This window comes from Trachinotus anak, unplaced genomic scaffold, assembly GCF_046630095.1.
Source record: "Trachinotus anak isolate AG129_WGS33_773 ecotype Australia unplaced genomic scaffold, CSIRO_AGI_Tana_v1 ptg000012l, whole genome shotgun sequence".
NCBI lineage: Eukaryota > Metazoa > Chordata > Actinopteri > Carangiformes > Carangidae > Trachinotus > Trachinotus anak.
The window spans coordinates 24,479,831-24,495,345 of record NW_027273863.1 but is presented as its reverse complement, the minus strand read 5'-3'; the positions used below and the strand labels follow the sequence as shown (position 1 = coordinate 24,495,345).

General features: G+C 43.9%; 2 protein-coding genes across 4 annotated transcripts; both read right to left on the bottom strand.

Annotated features, from left to right (window-relative positions):
- Positions 1-880: 880 nt before the first annotated feature.
- On the bottom strand, positions 881-12,694 carry LOC139628885 (neurturin). 2 transcript variants are annotated; one of them, XM_071491029.1, is made up of 4 exons: positions 10,112-12,694; positions 9,509-9,948; positions 3,384-3,687; positions 881-3,068 (listed from the first exon to the last, which is right to left on the bottom strand). In XM_071491029.1, exons 3-4 carry the CDS (start codon positions 3,658-3,660, stop codon positions 2,632-2,634), a joined length of 714 nt encoding a protein of 237 aa, XP_071347130.1. In that variant the 5' UTR covers positions 3,661-3,687; positions 9,509-9,948; positions 10,112-12,694; the 3' UTR covers positions 881-2,631. The 2 variants fall into 2 exon arrangements, with proteins under 2 accessions (XP_071347130.1, XP_071347131.1); XM_071491030.1 differs by lacking the exons at positions 9,509-9,948; positions 10,112-12,694 and having other exon boundaries at positions 3,384-7,871.
- Positions 12,690-14,998, bottom strand: LOC139628882 (la-related protein 6-like). Of its 2 annotated transcripts, XM_071491024.1 has the most exons (4): positions 14,857-14,998; positions 14,146-14,318; positions 13,883-14,066; positions 12,690-13,735 (listed from the first exon to the last, which is right to left on the bottom strand). In XM_071491024.1, the coding sequence occupies exons 2-4, from the start codon at positions 14,295-14,297 to the stop codon at positions 12,719-12,721; spliced, it is 1,353 nt and encodes a 450-aa protein (XP_071347125.1). In that variant the 5' UTR covers positions 14,298-14,318; positions 14,857-14,998; the 3' UTR covers positions 12,690-12,718. The 2 variants fall into 2 exon arrangements, with proteins under 2 accessions (XP_071347125.1, XP_071347124.1); XM_071491023.1 differs by lacking the exon at positions 14,857-14,998 and having other exon boundaries at positions 14,146-14,670.
- Between the last annotated feature and the right edge of the window lie 517 nt (positions 14,999-15,515).

Here is a 15,515-nt window from a genome sequence, read left to right as displayed (position 1 = left end):
TTGCCTAAAAGTCTTGTGTAATTGCACTGAAAGAATAAGGTTGGTGTTATTTGATATTTTTCTTACTCTCAACAAATTACATAACAAAATACATTCTGCTAGTGTGTTTCTGACCATCCTATCTGTGGCACTCAGCCCTAAATCCATTGGTTCCTACTGAAGACTGACATCTTTTTAAAAAATGGGTCACATATTCATAGTTTCATATTTTAAAGGGCTCAGTAGTTTGTTCAAACAGATGGGCACTGTAGTTTTTAGCAAATGTTTCTCAAAATGGAGTAAGTTAGGCCATTTGTTGGGGACTATTTTCAGTTGCGGATTGATGCACATTTGGGCTCCAGGAGCATATGCGGGATTGAATCAAAATAAACCACAGTTCCTATTTTCATTGCCATTAGCAACATGCCACCCTTTACAATGGTGTGGCTCACTGACGGCGTACAATGGAGACCTATAGCACAGAGGAATGAGATGTAACAGCCGTTGGCTAGCAAGATCTGTTCATTGCTGATTTTGGTCTAGAATAAGAATAAGAATAAGAACCTGACTTCGTTTAATTTCATTTGTGTCAATAATTTGTCTGAGATCCCCCATTGGCTGCTGATTGTTCCTGCCTGTCAGGGGGATCAAACTGTCTGGTCACGGGCCCCGTTGTATAAGCTTATGGTTCATTTGGTGTAATCTGATTGTCAGCATATCCTCCTGCTGCTGTAATCCTCAATTTTCCCCACGGGATTCGGCTTTTTATAGTAATGTCTTTTATTAACAGCATCTGGCAGGATTAGTTTTATTATTGTGTATTTATTTAATTTAAATACAATCCGAGTACAGAATATCTGACACCCAAGGTCAATAGTTTGGGAGAAATAATGAACATCCATACCTCTGAAATTATGTTTATTCAGCAGTCAATATAGAATGTTAGATAAAACATTTTTTGGCACAGTTGCTTAATGATAATAAGCTGTCCCATTTCTGTGTGGTACTCTAAATAAATATGCAAAACCATAATTTACTTCCCAAATAAATACAATATAAGCTACAATAAAGATGCACCGCATCTGCATCTGCGCCCTGCACTGCACCTCCTCGGAAAAACAAAAACAAAACGAAACATAATTTATTGTACTTCAGGCAAACAGTTGCAATGGGTTCAAACCAAAACAGATGCTTTGTAATTCATTTCAACAGCTTATTTCCCCCCTAAAAGTCTACCAGGCAATACAACAACGAGGCATTTGATGGGCCAGTAGAAGGCTGTACTGTGGGCTTTGGATTATAGCAAGTTACAGGGTTGTATGGACGGGTGCACACGGTCCCAGATCACGTCTCTACTTCATAGTTAATTTTCTTGCAGTGAGAAAAAAAAAACAAAACAAAAACCGAAACAAAACAAAACATGCCACAACTGATCATTAACACCATTCCTCTCTTTCACACTTGAGCCTCAGATTGGCTAAAAACTGTGTGTAAATGATTACAAATTACACCCGGAGACGACATTAAAGAGGTTGTATCACCTGAAATTTGAGACGCGAGATGTTTATCAGTCAAAGTTTGGGAATTCACCATGTGCGTTGAATTAACTTGGTGTGTTTTGGCAAATTTTTTGAGAAAATAATTCCAGAGGCTTATGAGTAATTGCAATAATGGGTTAAGGGAAAAAGTACTTAAAAAAAAAAAAAAGAAAACAATTTCTTTGAGTGTGACGAGCTATTCTATGGAGCAACGGGAGAAATTTTCATATTGTGATATTGCTAAAGTGAGAGTGTATTTATGGGTTTTAAAACAGGTCCTCATCGTTAATCTACACAACATTGATATACAAAATACTTATTAAATGTGGGTATCAAACCTGGAGCTATAGAAAAGGATTTTCTTCCATCGTCAAATTCTTATCAATACCTTACCTGTGTAATAACACTGCAATCAGTAACAGTAACGCAAACAAACAGGTCACAAAGTCACCGAACTCTCTGGAGACAGCTTCTCACAAGACATTATAATCAGGTCAATGGTGCAAACTGTCCTGCACAGAACTTAAAGTAAACATTGGTGCATTTAAAGTATTTTTTTGTTTGTTTGTTTGCTTTATTTATGGCTTTGGAACTGACTTTTGAGCACTTTTTTTTTGCCTGACGCCTGACATGTAAACTACAAGGTTTGGACTTTCTTAATGTCCATGTATATGAAGTGTAGTAACAGCAACAATCTAGTCCATCATGGCTCATCTTCAACATGAGTCTACCGTGTGAACCACTACTCAAATGTAATATCACAAACATAATGTTGCTACATTGTTGTTACACCACAGTTTACAGTGTTACTACACAGATAGAAAAGATAATACAAATTTTTGTCATGAACAGTCATTTTCTGTATCTTCCACACAAACACAGCACGTGCTTGTCCACGTGATTTGGTCCCAAGATGTGGTGGCAGTTAAAAGTCTGTCAAAGATGGCCGCCGCCGCCGCTGCGCAGCCACAAACCTGTCCCATCCTTCCCTCCTCTCCTTGAGTTTATATTCCAAAGTTTGTTTTCTCTGTTTGTCTTTTAACAGCATCCTTGTTCAACTCTCCCGACAGAGGCTGAGAGCAGCATGAAGAAATAACGAGTCCATTTCTCTGGGTCATACGCACCCACAGTTCTTCGCCGACACATTCTGTATCGTGTGATAGCGGCTGTTATTGTCCAGGAAGGAAAAGTCTTTTTCGAACGCGGTTGGCCGGCAGCAGGGCCCGTTGCTAACTTTGTCCTTGCGGCCCTTCTTCCTGAAGCCCGTCCGCATCATGTGCTCCATGGTGATGTCGTAGTTGTGCCGGTGGGCCGTGCATTTGCCACTGCAGTAGCGCAGCAGCACTGTCTCGTCGCTCTCGTAGCCGAGACCCAGTTCACTTACGGTCAACTCCAGCTCCCGCACAGAACAGGGCTTTTGCCTCCGGGCTCTTTTAGTCCTTCGGGCCTGGTTCTCACCCAGGCGTCTGCTCTTCCTTCTCTTCCTGTCTAGCAAGGTCCCGACCACATGTTGAAGCTCGCCCTCTGTGAAGCTCTGGAACATCATGGAGACTGACAGAGAGGAGATAAATCAACATTTATAGACAGGTAACACAGTTTATCAGATTTCTGTGCAATGTGAATAATATGGCAGATATGTAAACATGGCAGATTGTTCACAGAGATTTCCATGAAACCAATTATGCGGTGAATCTCTCAGTAAAGCCATGGGAAAGGGGGAGTCAGTGAGCTATGAGGTGCTAATTGACTGCGGGCTATTGTGCGATAACAACAGAGACAGGTACTAAGTGTTCTGTCTGAAGCAACTCTTTCACACGACACTTAATCTCGGACCAGACAAGGAAGGAAGAAAATCACAGATCTTACACTCTGAGAGCAGAGAGTTCATGTCGTCTGCTGAGCGGATTCTCCGGTGAAGACCACCCACGTGCTGCGACAGCGCTGCCGACTCCGCTAAGGATGCTGGTGAGGTTCTGGACGTTGGTTCTGATGATGAAGACGGACTTGATGAGGATGAAGGTGTGTATGGATATTTTGTCTTAGGTTTGAACTCTCCGATGGTGGCCATGTTTCTAACGAGGACGATGGACAGGGCTGCAGCACAGAGCATGAAGGCAAAAGTAGCACCTTTCCATAACTTCATCTTAGAACGTGGAGGAGCATTGAAACTCTGTCGAGAGAGGCAAAAAGTCAGACAGCGTTCAAACAGTCACACAGATGAACTTGTCACATTAAAGCACAGGGCACAATGGCGTAATTGCTATCTCCTGCACCATCACATTTCAGTGACCTTCCCATAAATCCACTTCTCGGTTTACTTTCTCTGACTCTTCTCTCAGCTCGTTCTCACTCTTAAGTGGGTTCATGATCTGTGAGCTCGACATCACTCGCTGACACCTGAGAATGCAGTGTGTGTTTAAAGTTATATCGAGGCAGCCTGAGGGCGGGAAAAAAAAACATTGCTGCAAAATATTTTATTTAAACTGAAGTTTGTGTATTATCTAAAAAAAATACCTGATGTGGATGAGAATTTAAGCTTCTCTTCTTGATTTCTGAAGAAAAGAAAAGTTTTTTTGTGGACTTTGTGTCCCTGCAATCTCCTTTTTTTTTTGGGGGGGGGGGGGGGGTGATTTCTTCCTTTCCAGGAATCTGTTTGCCACACCTTATTTCCATAGCTATGTATGATGAGGCCTCAGTGAACATGAGCTTGTACACCCCTTAATCTTATACAGCCCCTCCCTTTCAATAGACACAGCTGCCACAAAACTCAGTTTGGAGAAGTGATTCCTCTACATTTTCTCTTTCTTATTGCCATTCCACACGTATCTGAAACGTTTTACAAGTCAGCTTCTTTGTATTTTTCATATCATGTCACCAGTGAGCAAAACATTTCCCCAGAGCCGGAAATGGTATATGGGCAGCGACTAACAGCAAATCCAGACCAGCATTACAAAGTGTTTTGCCAGACTGGATTCTGTGGTGTACATATACAGACTCCTGGATTGTTTACACTGAGACAAAATGTCACATATCTTTGTCCAGTTTTTTTCTGTAGAAACGAAAATCTGAAATGAATAATTCCTGGAAGTTTGCTCCTGCAGTTCACATTGAACATAAACATTTGTGGGAAAAATAGTAAAACAGTAGGAACGCTTTGGTTTTCTTGTGGGATTTAACTTTTTGCCGCGGAGTAAGTTAAACAAAAAAAAAAAAAAAAAAACTGTACTGAACTATAGGCAAATTCAGACAGTGCTCCACTGTCTGAGTGTTTTGGACACCGCAGAGGGAAAATACAAAGGCGCTGCACACATGAGCTGCAGTGCTGTAAACAGCGTATAAACAGGTACAACCAGTCCTATCAGTCAAAGCTTGACTCATCACTCATAATTCCATATGGGTTTGACGTGGTAAGCAGCTTCTGCACAATGAAGGGGTAGAATAGTATTCATTTGAAAGTCAAACATTTCAGCTAACAATCTCACTCGACACAGTCTATGTAAATCAAACGTGGAGCTGCGGCTCCTGCAGAGTGTCACGCCATGCCCGCCTATACGTCCACAGTTTGTCTCCCACCGCTGTATTTACTTGCCAGACGTGATGGATAGAAGCTTCAATGGAAAGTTTCATTTTGTTTCTGTTGGTTTAACACCAGCTTCTCACCCCAGGAATCTCACCGCTGCTTCTTCTGAATATGATGAATTCTCCTTTTTAAAAAGAGCCAGTTTGTTATGATATATGGCAAAGGATGAGCTCATTGTTTTCTTATGCTATTAATAGGTCAGTTTGGGACAATTACTCACGCTCTGAGTTAATTGTTTCGCACAAGCTGCGATACATCAATGTCCACAGCCTGTTAGCTCTGTGGCTCATCTCGATAAAACAATTAGCTCGTAAAAAACAGATGAGCCCTCCGATGTCTCAGTTGCTGACACTGGACGAAGACCGGTCATCAAACACTGATCTCACATCCCTGAAGACGCTTTGATTGTCATAATTGCTCCACTCAGAAACACATTAGTTCTATCTGCAGTCGATTGGCGCCAATAAAAGTGCCAAGGAGCATTCTGCAGCTTGTTCAGATGGTCACGGGTGATTAATCAGCACAGAGGTTTAATATCTACCACTGGCCCCTGCTGTCATGCACATAAATATACAGACACTGATAGGGAAGAGGAGCGCGAATATTTTCTTAGGAGAGCAACGGAAAGGCATGAATGAGGAGTCCACTTCCTGAAAGGACAAGTGCTGCTGTTTTCCAGCAAACAGAAAGGAGCAACAACGCAGAGGATATAGTGGAGCCCCAGAGGAGTCTCCAGCAGAAGGAAAAGCCATCCTCAAACAGAGACATAAAAGCGCAGATGAGTCGCAGCTGAAACAGCTCCCACACTGATGTGCCCATGCATGCTCCTGTACGTTGAGGTAGGGCCGGTCAAACGCAGGAGGCCCAGAACAAACGGAGAACTTCGCCCATTCACAAGGAGAAAAGGCAAAGATTACACGCATTAAAGTCCTCATGAGGGTTTTGTGTTTACAGTGAGAGTGGGAGTGAATGTGTGGCCTGTAAGAAACAGAACACCTGATGTTTGCACTCAGCCATATGTCACCTGAAGAACCACCAACGGAGTGAAACCCGTCTCAGAGGATGATCGACATGTCTGAGGGAAACCATGAAAGTGAACAGCCGGGCCAAGAATTCCTAAGTCAGTCGGAGCCATTCCTGAGACATTATGTATTCTCAAATGCATGCATCGCACAGTCGGAGCCGGATCCTCAACCCTCAACCGAGCTCTTGTTGTGACTCAATGATCGCATTATTTCAGATGACACAATAAAATCGATGTTTTCAAAGGAATAACTGGGTCAGTGGCCGTGGCGCTGCTAAGCTGGCAGTAATGTAATTACAGCAGCATGGCACTCATGTCCTCCCCGCCCTCCCACGCCAGAAGGAGACGCTCCACAGAATGCCACAGCCTATGGAAGATGAACTAGAGATCTGTCAAAATGGGGATAAGGGGCGTCTGTGGTTAACACTTTTGAATGAAGCCGGCAGACAAGGGAGGGGGGGGGGCTTCTTGTCAGCTTGCTTGGATCTTGACCAGTGTGACATGATTTGAGTGAGAGAAGATCACAGGCGGGTGTGAATGAAGAGCTTCTTTGTGCTGGGAAAAAAAGCAGATACCGACTTTTATGTGCCCCAACTCTGTAGCATTTCTTCCTGTGCATTCCCTAAATACAGCCTGTTCTGTCTCACTCTCTCTGCCTCGCTGTGACTCACACATACCATAAACACACACATGCAGCAGTTGCGTGGCTTCACTTTCCCCAAATCATATGACACGCGCTGGTGTAGAAACCGAGACAAAGTCCAACCTTCCACTGTCGACCAGACGGCCACTTCACTTCCAGGGCGCGCGCACACTCCCAGAAGCACCGTCACATAACACTAGATAATCCATCTTACATAATAGTGCTGCTTCTTGATATCTACAAATGTCCACAGGTCTAAACCACTGTGTATTTGCCACTGCACCACCTGAGGCCTGGACCCACAGAACATTATCACCACGCTGTGTGTTTCAGCTCGGCTCCACCCATGTGACCAGCTGTCTCTGTGCTACTCTGAACACACCCCATAAATACCTTCATTGAAAAGATAACAGGAGCGTAACAAACAGCGGGAAAGGCACCTACTGTGTTGTTGCAAGGAAACAACATGCTTTAGGGCGTCCTAGAGAGGCCTTGTCTTGTCTTTTCCCTCTTAAGTGAGCATCAGGAGGCCTGGGGACAGCTAGAGAGTGCTCGGGGAGGTAATAGGGACATATTCCAAAGATCAGGGCGGGATTAGCACTAATGCCTGCCGGCTTTATCTGCAGTCACGTGGGTTAACACCTGGCTGCAGTGTTGGTGGCGGAGCCCAGACCTCGCCGTATGTGTGTGTGTGTCGGCGTTAATCCATCAGACACCTCTAACTCAGGGGTTAGGCCGGCATGCAGGGATGACTGATAGAGCACCAGCAGGCACTTCTTTTTCTCCCTCATGAAACCTGTCCTGATTTCAGTCAGAATAATGGTGAAGAAAAAGTGACAAGGCCTGTGAGCGAGATCTGTCGCGCTGGCACCAGGGTGGGCCAAAAGGCTGTAAAATAAAGTGGATGTTCCGAGCCAGGATTGGCTGTTCTAAATCCAGCCTTGGTTCTAATGCAACTGAAAAAGGCTTAGGTTAGACTGTGCTGTAATTTTACTGGGCAGCCACTTTGGTTGGCCTCAGCTCTGTCACTCAGTAACCATAGGATAATTAAAACAAGCCTGTTCCTTGTTAGTGAGAAAGCCGCTGTTCATTATTGAGTTGAAAAAAAAAAAAAAAAAGGGAAAACATCTGTGGGTAATGCCAGAAAAATACTGATCATTTTTACACACATTCCACAATTCCTGATTCCTGTGTCGTGTTACTGGACGTGGGCGAGTGGCTTAAAAAGCTTCAGTTTTATTTTGGAGGGCCTACTATCACCTGCGGATTTATACAGATTAATCCAGTGACCCAACAGCCTAGCACAAAATCTCACCACTCAAACCTGTTGCTGCTAGAGCGGCGTTAATGAGGTGTGAGGGGAAGATGCACATTTGACACCTGTCCTAATTTGTCTGCCCTATGCTATATCGGGCAGAGTTGAGTTAAGGTGGAGTTGTGACATGCATTTAAATAGTCTTTTCTAACAGGGTTACATGAGAGTTGGCAGGGAAACGTCACCTTGCCTCATCATTTTTGTGCAAGCTGGGAGGAAGATTGATGTTGTCCCAGCAGCTTTCTAAAGAGGAGTCTGAGAGCTGCTATCCTGGCTGCTAATCTGTCTATGCCAGATCCTCTTTTAACACAACAGCATCGGCTCTAAACCCACGTTAAACATGTTGATGTTGCTGTTACAAAAGGTTGACGGCCATCTGGCACACAATGAATACCACTTTCAAATATGACCCATGCGAGCAAGCACAAGCAAGTACAAACATCTGAAATATGATGACATTTTACGTCGTTAAAAGCTTATGCTTTCCTCAGACTGAAAGAAATCTTCATTTATTGTATGTACAATGAATATTTTATCAAAAATCTTGCCAAAAAAAAAAAAAATCCTGATGAGACAATGAGGAGTGGTGCATCAGTTCAGCTTCCCCTGCAGCTTCCTCCAGTTATGACAAGCTTTGGCAGGTTATGAAAGTTGAACAGCTCAATTGACTTTAGGCTTAACCTCTAGCTGGCCTCTGGGGGCTCCGCTAGATTCAGTTTAATCTCGACGTATGATATGGGCTTAGTGAGAAGGGGATCATCACTTCAGTAATATGCCCATAGTGAGTATCATCATGTTTCTCTCACAATGCTTCCATCATATTTTTAGATAACAGGTTTGACAATTTGATCCCAATCTTCTTAATTATTTAAACTATTAAAGATGCTCCTCTGCAAAAAAAAAAATAAAAAATGAATCTCTGAAACGATATACAGGCTACAGAGAAAAATAATTAGCTGAAATCATTTTTTTGTAAGATCTCTCGGTAATGCAATGCTCTAACCTTTGGGAAAAGAAAGCCAGAAAGTACTTTGGAGAGCAATTATACATGTTAATGAGGCAAACCACCATGCTGGATAAGTGACATGAAAGGAAAATATTCCTCCCTGACAAAATAAACTCATCTGTGTGGCAAAAGGTTGTTCAAATTCTGCAAGAAAATTAGAATAATAATTTATTTTTCTCAGTGCTTTTCCAACATGCTGGCATGCCCCTTGTAATCAGTGGTTACTGCTTTGCAAACATTTCGTGACAGGCTGCTGTGCGCTATTGACATGTGGTTCCTGCGAAGGCCGCTTGTTGATACAGATAATCCAGCGTGTGTTTTCTGCCACTCAAGCACTTGGTGAGGCATCCCTGTCAGCGGCACCTAACGCCTTCCCCATAAGCTGCTGGCTTAAACTAACAAAAGAAGATGTGGTGTCCTTACCGTTCGGCCGGCTAATCCAGACTTAGCTGCGTGGCGTCGTCTTCAGCTGACCTCCACAGGCAAGTGCTGGCTAGGTAAGTCCTTCATCATCACAGGCGAGGTGCGAGAGCAGGATTCCTGCCTGTTCCCCTGAAAAGCATCACAACTCCCTGTGCCTGCAAGTAGGGGAGGTGTCCTGACTTGATTCAGGTCCAGGCTGTATTATTCGTTTATCATATTTGCACTTCCATAGAACTCTTAGGTCACCGAGATCAAAATCAACATTCCTCCAACCGTAACATGGGCTTCATGGCTTCATGGCAGGTTGATCCATTCAAAGAGAAGAGAGGTGGATGTTAAGAGAAGCCCCTGATTTGGCATCACTTCAAAAATTCAGAAAACTCCTCTCATCGTCCTTCTCCATGCAGAGCTTTTGGTCCCCTTTCTGCACAAACCTGAGCCTGAAACAGAGGAGCAGAGCAAAACTGAGGTACAGTGACATGTAATGAACAGATCTCACAGATGCCTGAACTTCTATCCCATCTGTTATGAAACTCACTCTCACACAGACCATTTTATCTTCATACAAGAGCGATGTTGGCATGATAATGCTCATCTCCTTACCCTCTTTCCAGCAGCACTTCTTCTCTTCAGCTCCAGAGAGGGGAACTCTGCGGGTGGAGAAGATGGGTGAGGGTGAGGAGGGAGAGCTCAGTTACCGTAAGTGGAGCAGAGAGCTCCTCTGATGCCTCTGCCTGCCTCACCCCCTCAACTGTTGCTCCTCCTCCTCCATAGTTGTGCTTGTGGGCCGAGTCGGATTACTCCTGACATGATAATCTCCCTGGCTCTAGCTCCAGGAGCACTAAAGGATGCTTTGGCCTGAGCAAGGGCTTACATTTACCTTCTGCCGCAAGAGAGTCTGCCATCTTAAGCGGGAGATTGGTAATAGCCTCGATTGGGCAGATCGGTCTGCTGAAGCAAGTGTTTTCCAATCTTTTAGGGGGAATTAAGAAAGTTCACAATTGGTTTAATGGTGCTAAGACAACATTAACCCCAGTTAAATAGAATTATCACAGCAGAGGTATTTCACGATGATTCCATCTACAGTTGGCTGGAGATAAAACCAGGGGTGTTGTTGTTGAGGATCTCACGTTCACGTCTCCTCCAATACAAACTGGTGTTTTAGCCCTTGAGCCTTGAGCGCCAAATGAGGAGCAGATGGTTGTGCTTTTGGAAGGTATCAGGCGCTCCAGACTGCAATCTAAATAAATACCCCATCCATGGAGGAAATGCGTCAGGTGTGCGGGGTCAGTCATGTGTAAACAAAGGCTGACCGGCCGGGAGACAAGTGAAGCGATGCACGAGGGAAGAGAGGCGAGGGGGGCGCACAGAGCTTTACAGGTGCTGTTTGTCTCTTGCATAAAGCCGTGAAGTAAATCTACAGGTAACAGAACAGGGCTGAGGGTTCAGAGCTGCGACTGGAGCCAAACATGTTGAAATCAAGCAGCAGCCTCTATGCTGGAGCCACGAAGGCAGCGTCACAACAGGAAACAAATTATTTGCTAACAAATATCTCATTCTAACACCATGAGTCATTCTGATGTCCTCTGGCCAAATTATACACAAATCTCACTGTGCAGAGTTTCAGTAGTGAGGTGGAGATGTGGCCAAATACTAACTTTCTAGGACTTAAAATTCCTTCGGTGTTGACTAAGAGAAAAGGGGGAAAAAACCAAAGGAATCTTTACCAAAGCTTTGGCTCATACCAAAAAATGTGTAGTGATGGATATCTGAAGGTTGTTATCTCCGTGACCTGAAGTGTAGATTTTATGTTAAGTTTTTGAAGTGAAGCCAAGACAAACTCTTCCTTTTCGCTTCACCCCTTCACTGTTCACCTGAGAGGAAAAACACTGTGCCACAAATCAGCGGGAGATCTGTGCTGTTCTTCAAGCTCAGAATAGTTTGATTATTATTATGATTATTATTATTATTTTGGTCAGCAGGTGCACAATTATCCAGATCCCCTCCCCAACAAAAAAAACTCAGAAAACATGAGAATTATTGCAACTACCTTGTTTGACATGTACCTCAATTATTGTCCAGAGAAGCCTATGTAAAGACATAATGGTTTCCAGTTTGCGGAGGATCTCGTGCTTTTCTAGCCTTGAGAAGGCACAGAAACATTTCCTGACATCGGGCAGGAACCTTTCTACTCTATACATATTGCTCACAGATGTGTGAAGTCTTCATAGACCAGCCTCCTGAACTAAAAACCCAACAGCTGCTAATTGCTAAATCAAGTCAGAGACGATGGAGAGAAACATTTGATCCGAAATGCAATGCAAAGTCTCACTCAACAGCTAAGATTTCATTAGCCAGGGAGACAGTCTGACATTCAGCATATACAAGAGAAAAAAAAACAACAAAGTATGTTTCCAATTTGAATATGATAGAATCCCATACACATCAGATTGAATCTTTTCCACTGGGCGTGGATGAGTGAAGAAACACATTTTGTTTAGGTTTGGGCAAGATTTTAAGGAAGCCCTCAATCAGTAACACTATAAACACACCATTCCAGTCGAGGTGTCATTAGAACGGCTGGAAATAAGGCACAAATGTTGCTACTACGCTCGTCTTGCACAAGATGTGGTGTGATGATTGGACGAGGAGCCTTCAGCCAAATGTCATCTCAGCGAGTGGAAAACTACTTTTTAGAGAACCGAAATCTAAACAGGCATTTGTGAAAAAGATGCAGAAAGGATAATGAGGGCTTTTTTTCGGAGCGATACATGTTGAAAGACAACACCTCTTTCTCGGAGAAAGTGGTAACAAGGTAAATCCATCCTGGCTCAAGAACAAATATACACTGCAATTTGCAGTTGTGACCAGACGAGCTGAGGCCCCGTGGGTGCAGAGGCCACTCGAGTTTCAAAAGGTGCGTGTGTAGAACCAGAGAGACTTTCACCTCGGCTCTGTTTGTGTTACAATTTGTACCTTCAGCTAATATGGATTGTAGTCTATTTACATGAGTTTCAGTGCATTTACTTCCTACACAACCACAGGGTGTCAGGTCTAACAAAGTGTTTAGGAGAACACATTTGTGAATAAAGCTAAATGCTGCCCCCACCTGCCTGTGGTTTACAACTACACGTCCCCCAGAATAAACAGCCTCTCGCCAGCAGAGACACCAAAACTTAAATAGCTTTTCTTGTTTATTGCAGGAAATATTCAACTTGCTCCTTCAACTTTTACATTTTTCGTACTCTGCTGTTGCTCCACTGCACAGGTGGTGCAGCTCCATCCGTCTCTCCTTTCCTTGATCTGCTGCAGCAGTCTCCCCCTGCCCTGAAAACCCTTGGTGCCGTCAGGCCCGAACGGCTGACGCAGCACTGTTAGCCTCCAGCCAGGCGCATAAGGGAGTCCGGGTGCTTTGGGGTTTAATGCACTGGCTGCAAATTTGCGCCTCAACACCCAGGGGATGCACAAGCTCTCTTTATCACAGTCTCCGCAGCACCAGCTCATTCTGCTGTACCTCACGTTCAACCCAGAGAAGGACTGGCCGTTAGAGCTGGCCGAGATCTGCTCAAAGCTTCTTTGAATGGAGTTGTTCAGAGTGTTTTGTGGCTGACATGCGTCTGGAGTCTCATACGGTGAAGAGGCGTCCTCCTGGACTGGATCTTCTGGGGTTTCAAGTGGATTTTTCTGGGACAGTGTGTCCACAGATTGGTCCTCATTTTTCTCCGCTGGTGATTTGTCCTCTCTGACGTGATGCATTGACTGGAATCCCAAAGGCACCACACACATGCCCTTCCCCTCAGACCTCTCCTCTTCTGCTTTCAGGAAGTTGTAGGTCTTACGAACCGACTCTAAATTATCAAACTTCACCACTGCACACAAATGCTGGCCGAGCTCTTTGTGACGTTTGGTGTAGCACTGCAGCTCTTTAGGAAGCTCTTTGCCAGGATGCAGGATCCAGACTGAAGTAACGCCGCCGTGAGCCGTGAACTTGAGGAGGATCCTCTCTGAGAGCGTAAGGTGCTGCAGGCCTCGGGCTGCTCCGTCCGCTCCGCTTTGCTCCTCACAAATGTTCCAGGCGAGGAGGAGCTTGCTGCTGGGGGAACACAGCAGCCATTTGGGAAGCGGCTCTATCCGCCTCACCTTGGTGCGCTCGTCGTTCACTTGCAGCAGGTCTGAGCGCTCTGCTGCAGCCAGAGTCACGTACCAGCTCGTGGTCAGGGCCTTTATCTGTGACAAACAGTGGCAACCTGAGCTTTGTTTGCATTTCACTGCATTGTTTTTATTCAAATGCTTGTAATGCAAACACCACAGAGAACACTCAAAATCTTGCTAAAACCAAAGACATGTTTTTTTGGGGGGGGGGGGGTTTGTTACCTTTTTCAAACAAGTGAGGAGCTTGAGACTCACAAAGCCTTGCTTGTTCTTCTGCACATGTTTCAGCAGGAAGCCGTCCTCTGCCAGGTGGCTGTCTGAGAACAAATCCTCCAAAAGGGCTTTAATCTTGAAGCACAGCAACTCACCTTTCCGTTCTTCTTCATTGGCAGATTGTGAATCATCTCTGCAACAACATAAGACTCAGCATCATGATATGCTTCAATGATTAGTCAGCCACATGTTTTTTTTGTAAATTTCCTTACCCAGTTGGATTGCTCATGGTGTCTCCTGAGGGCCGAGACAGCAGATCGCTGAGCTGCAGACTAGTTTTCTTAGTAAAGACGAGTATTAAGGAAAAGCAGCAGGCTACATAAGAGCTGCATAAAAGAAATGCATCTGGACACCATTCATACATCCACAGTGATGTCAGGCGGTTCTGTGGGAACCAAAACAAAATCATATGATGCTACAACAACCAAAATTCCACATCACACAATCCTGCAGTACATCCACCACTGGCAGTAGCACAAAGTTCCTCTCCTGCTGTGTTAAAAAAAAAAAAGAGAGAGAAAGTTTCATGTAAACAAACTGTTAGCTTTCATAAACAGAATATTATCACTGCTGAAATTAAGGCGCACTTTGCACAACAGAAATGACCCCAGTGTATCAGTATCATCATAACACAGAAGAGCAACAGCGTCATTACGGGTGTGAATTTCTGCAACGCGGTTCAGAGCTAAGTGCACAATCAAATCAGAAGAAAATGATGATATTGCTGGACCGAATGCACAATTCATAGCAGCACTAAAGTAGAAAACAGCAACAGTAATTAACATTTAAATGAAAACATTTGACTGCGCCTGCATGTTATTCCCACGTTCAAAGCAAAAAAAAAAAAAAAAAAAAATCCATCAGTTACATGAAAATATGATCCATGCTTGTTTCTATATTTTAATCAGATAAATTTACAAAACCTGAAGCTCTGCAGTGAGAAGCAGACGGAGCCGGTTCAAAACACACGTGTGTCAACTGCACAGTCACTAGAACAATCATTTAAAGCACCCGAAAGCCTGGTTCTCTATCTGTCTATATCCATTCATTTGATTGAAAGTGGCGTCTCCGTGGCAACGCAGACTGTGTGTGTGTGACATCTGTCCCTCGCTGTCTCATTTCCAACAGAAGGAACAGGGACCAGTTGACTCGACAGTCAGCTGTGCACTGAGACTTCAGACAATGCGAATCTTCACGCTGTCATTTCTGACTCCATAAGAGCAGATCCACTGATTGGCTGGATTTGGCTGATGTATAAGCTACTTTTTCACTCCATTACAGGAATTTTTCAAGTGGCCGCACACTCACACACTTCAATAAAGCGGTGGACAATAATTATATAGTGCAGTAAATAGTAAATAAGGAGTTTTTTTGCTCCTATTGAGCTTTAATGAACAGTATTGAAACATTTAATAAATTGTTTAACACACAATATAAAGTAGTTGTCAGAAAATATAAGGACATTTGAGGTGCTTATTAATGTACAATATTTGTCAGCAATTATAAGTTCTCCTATAGAGACTATTATCTATTGTTTATATCATTACAACAGTGTTTGACTATTGATCAAGTTTATGCACCA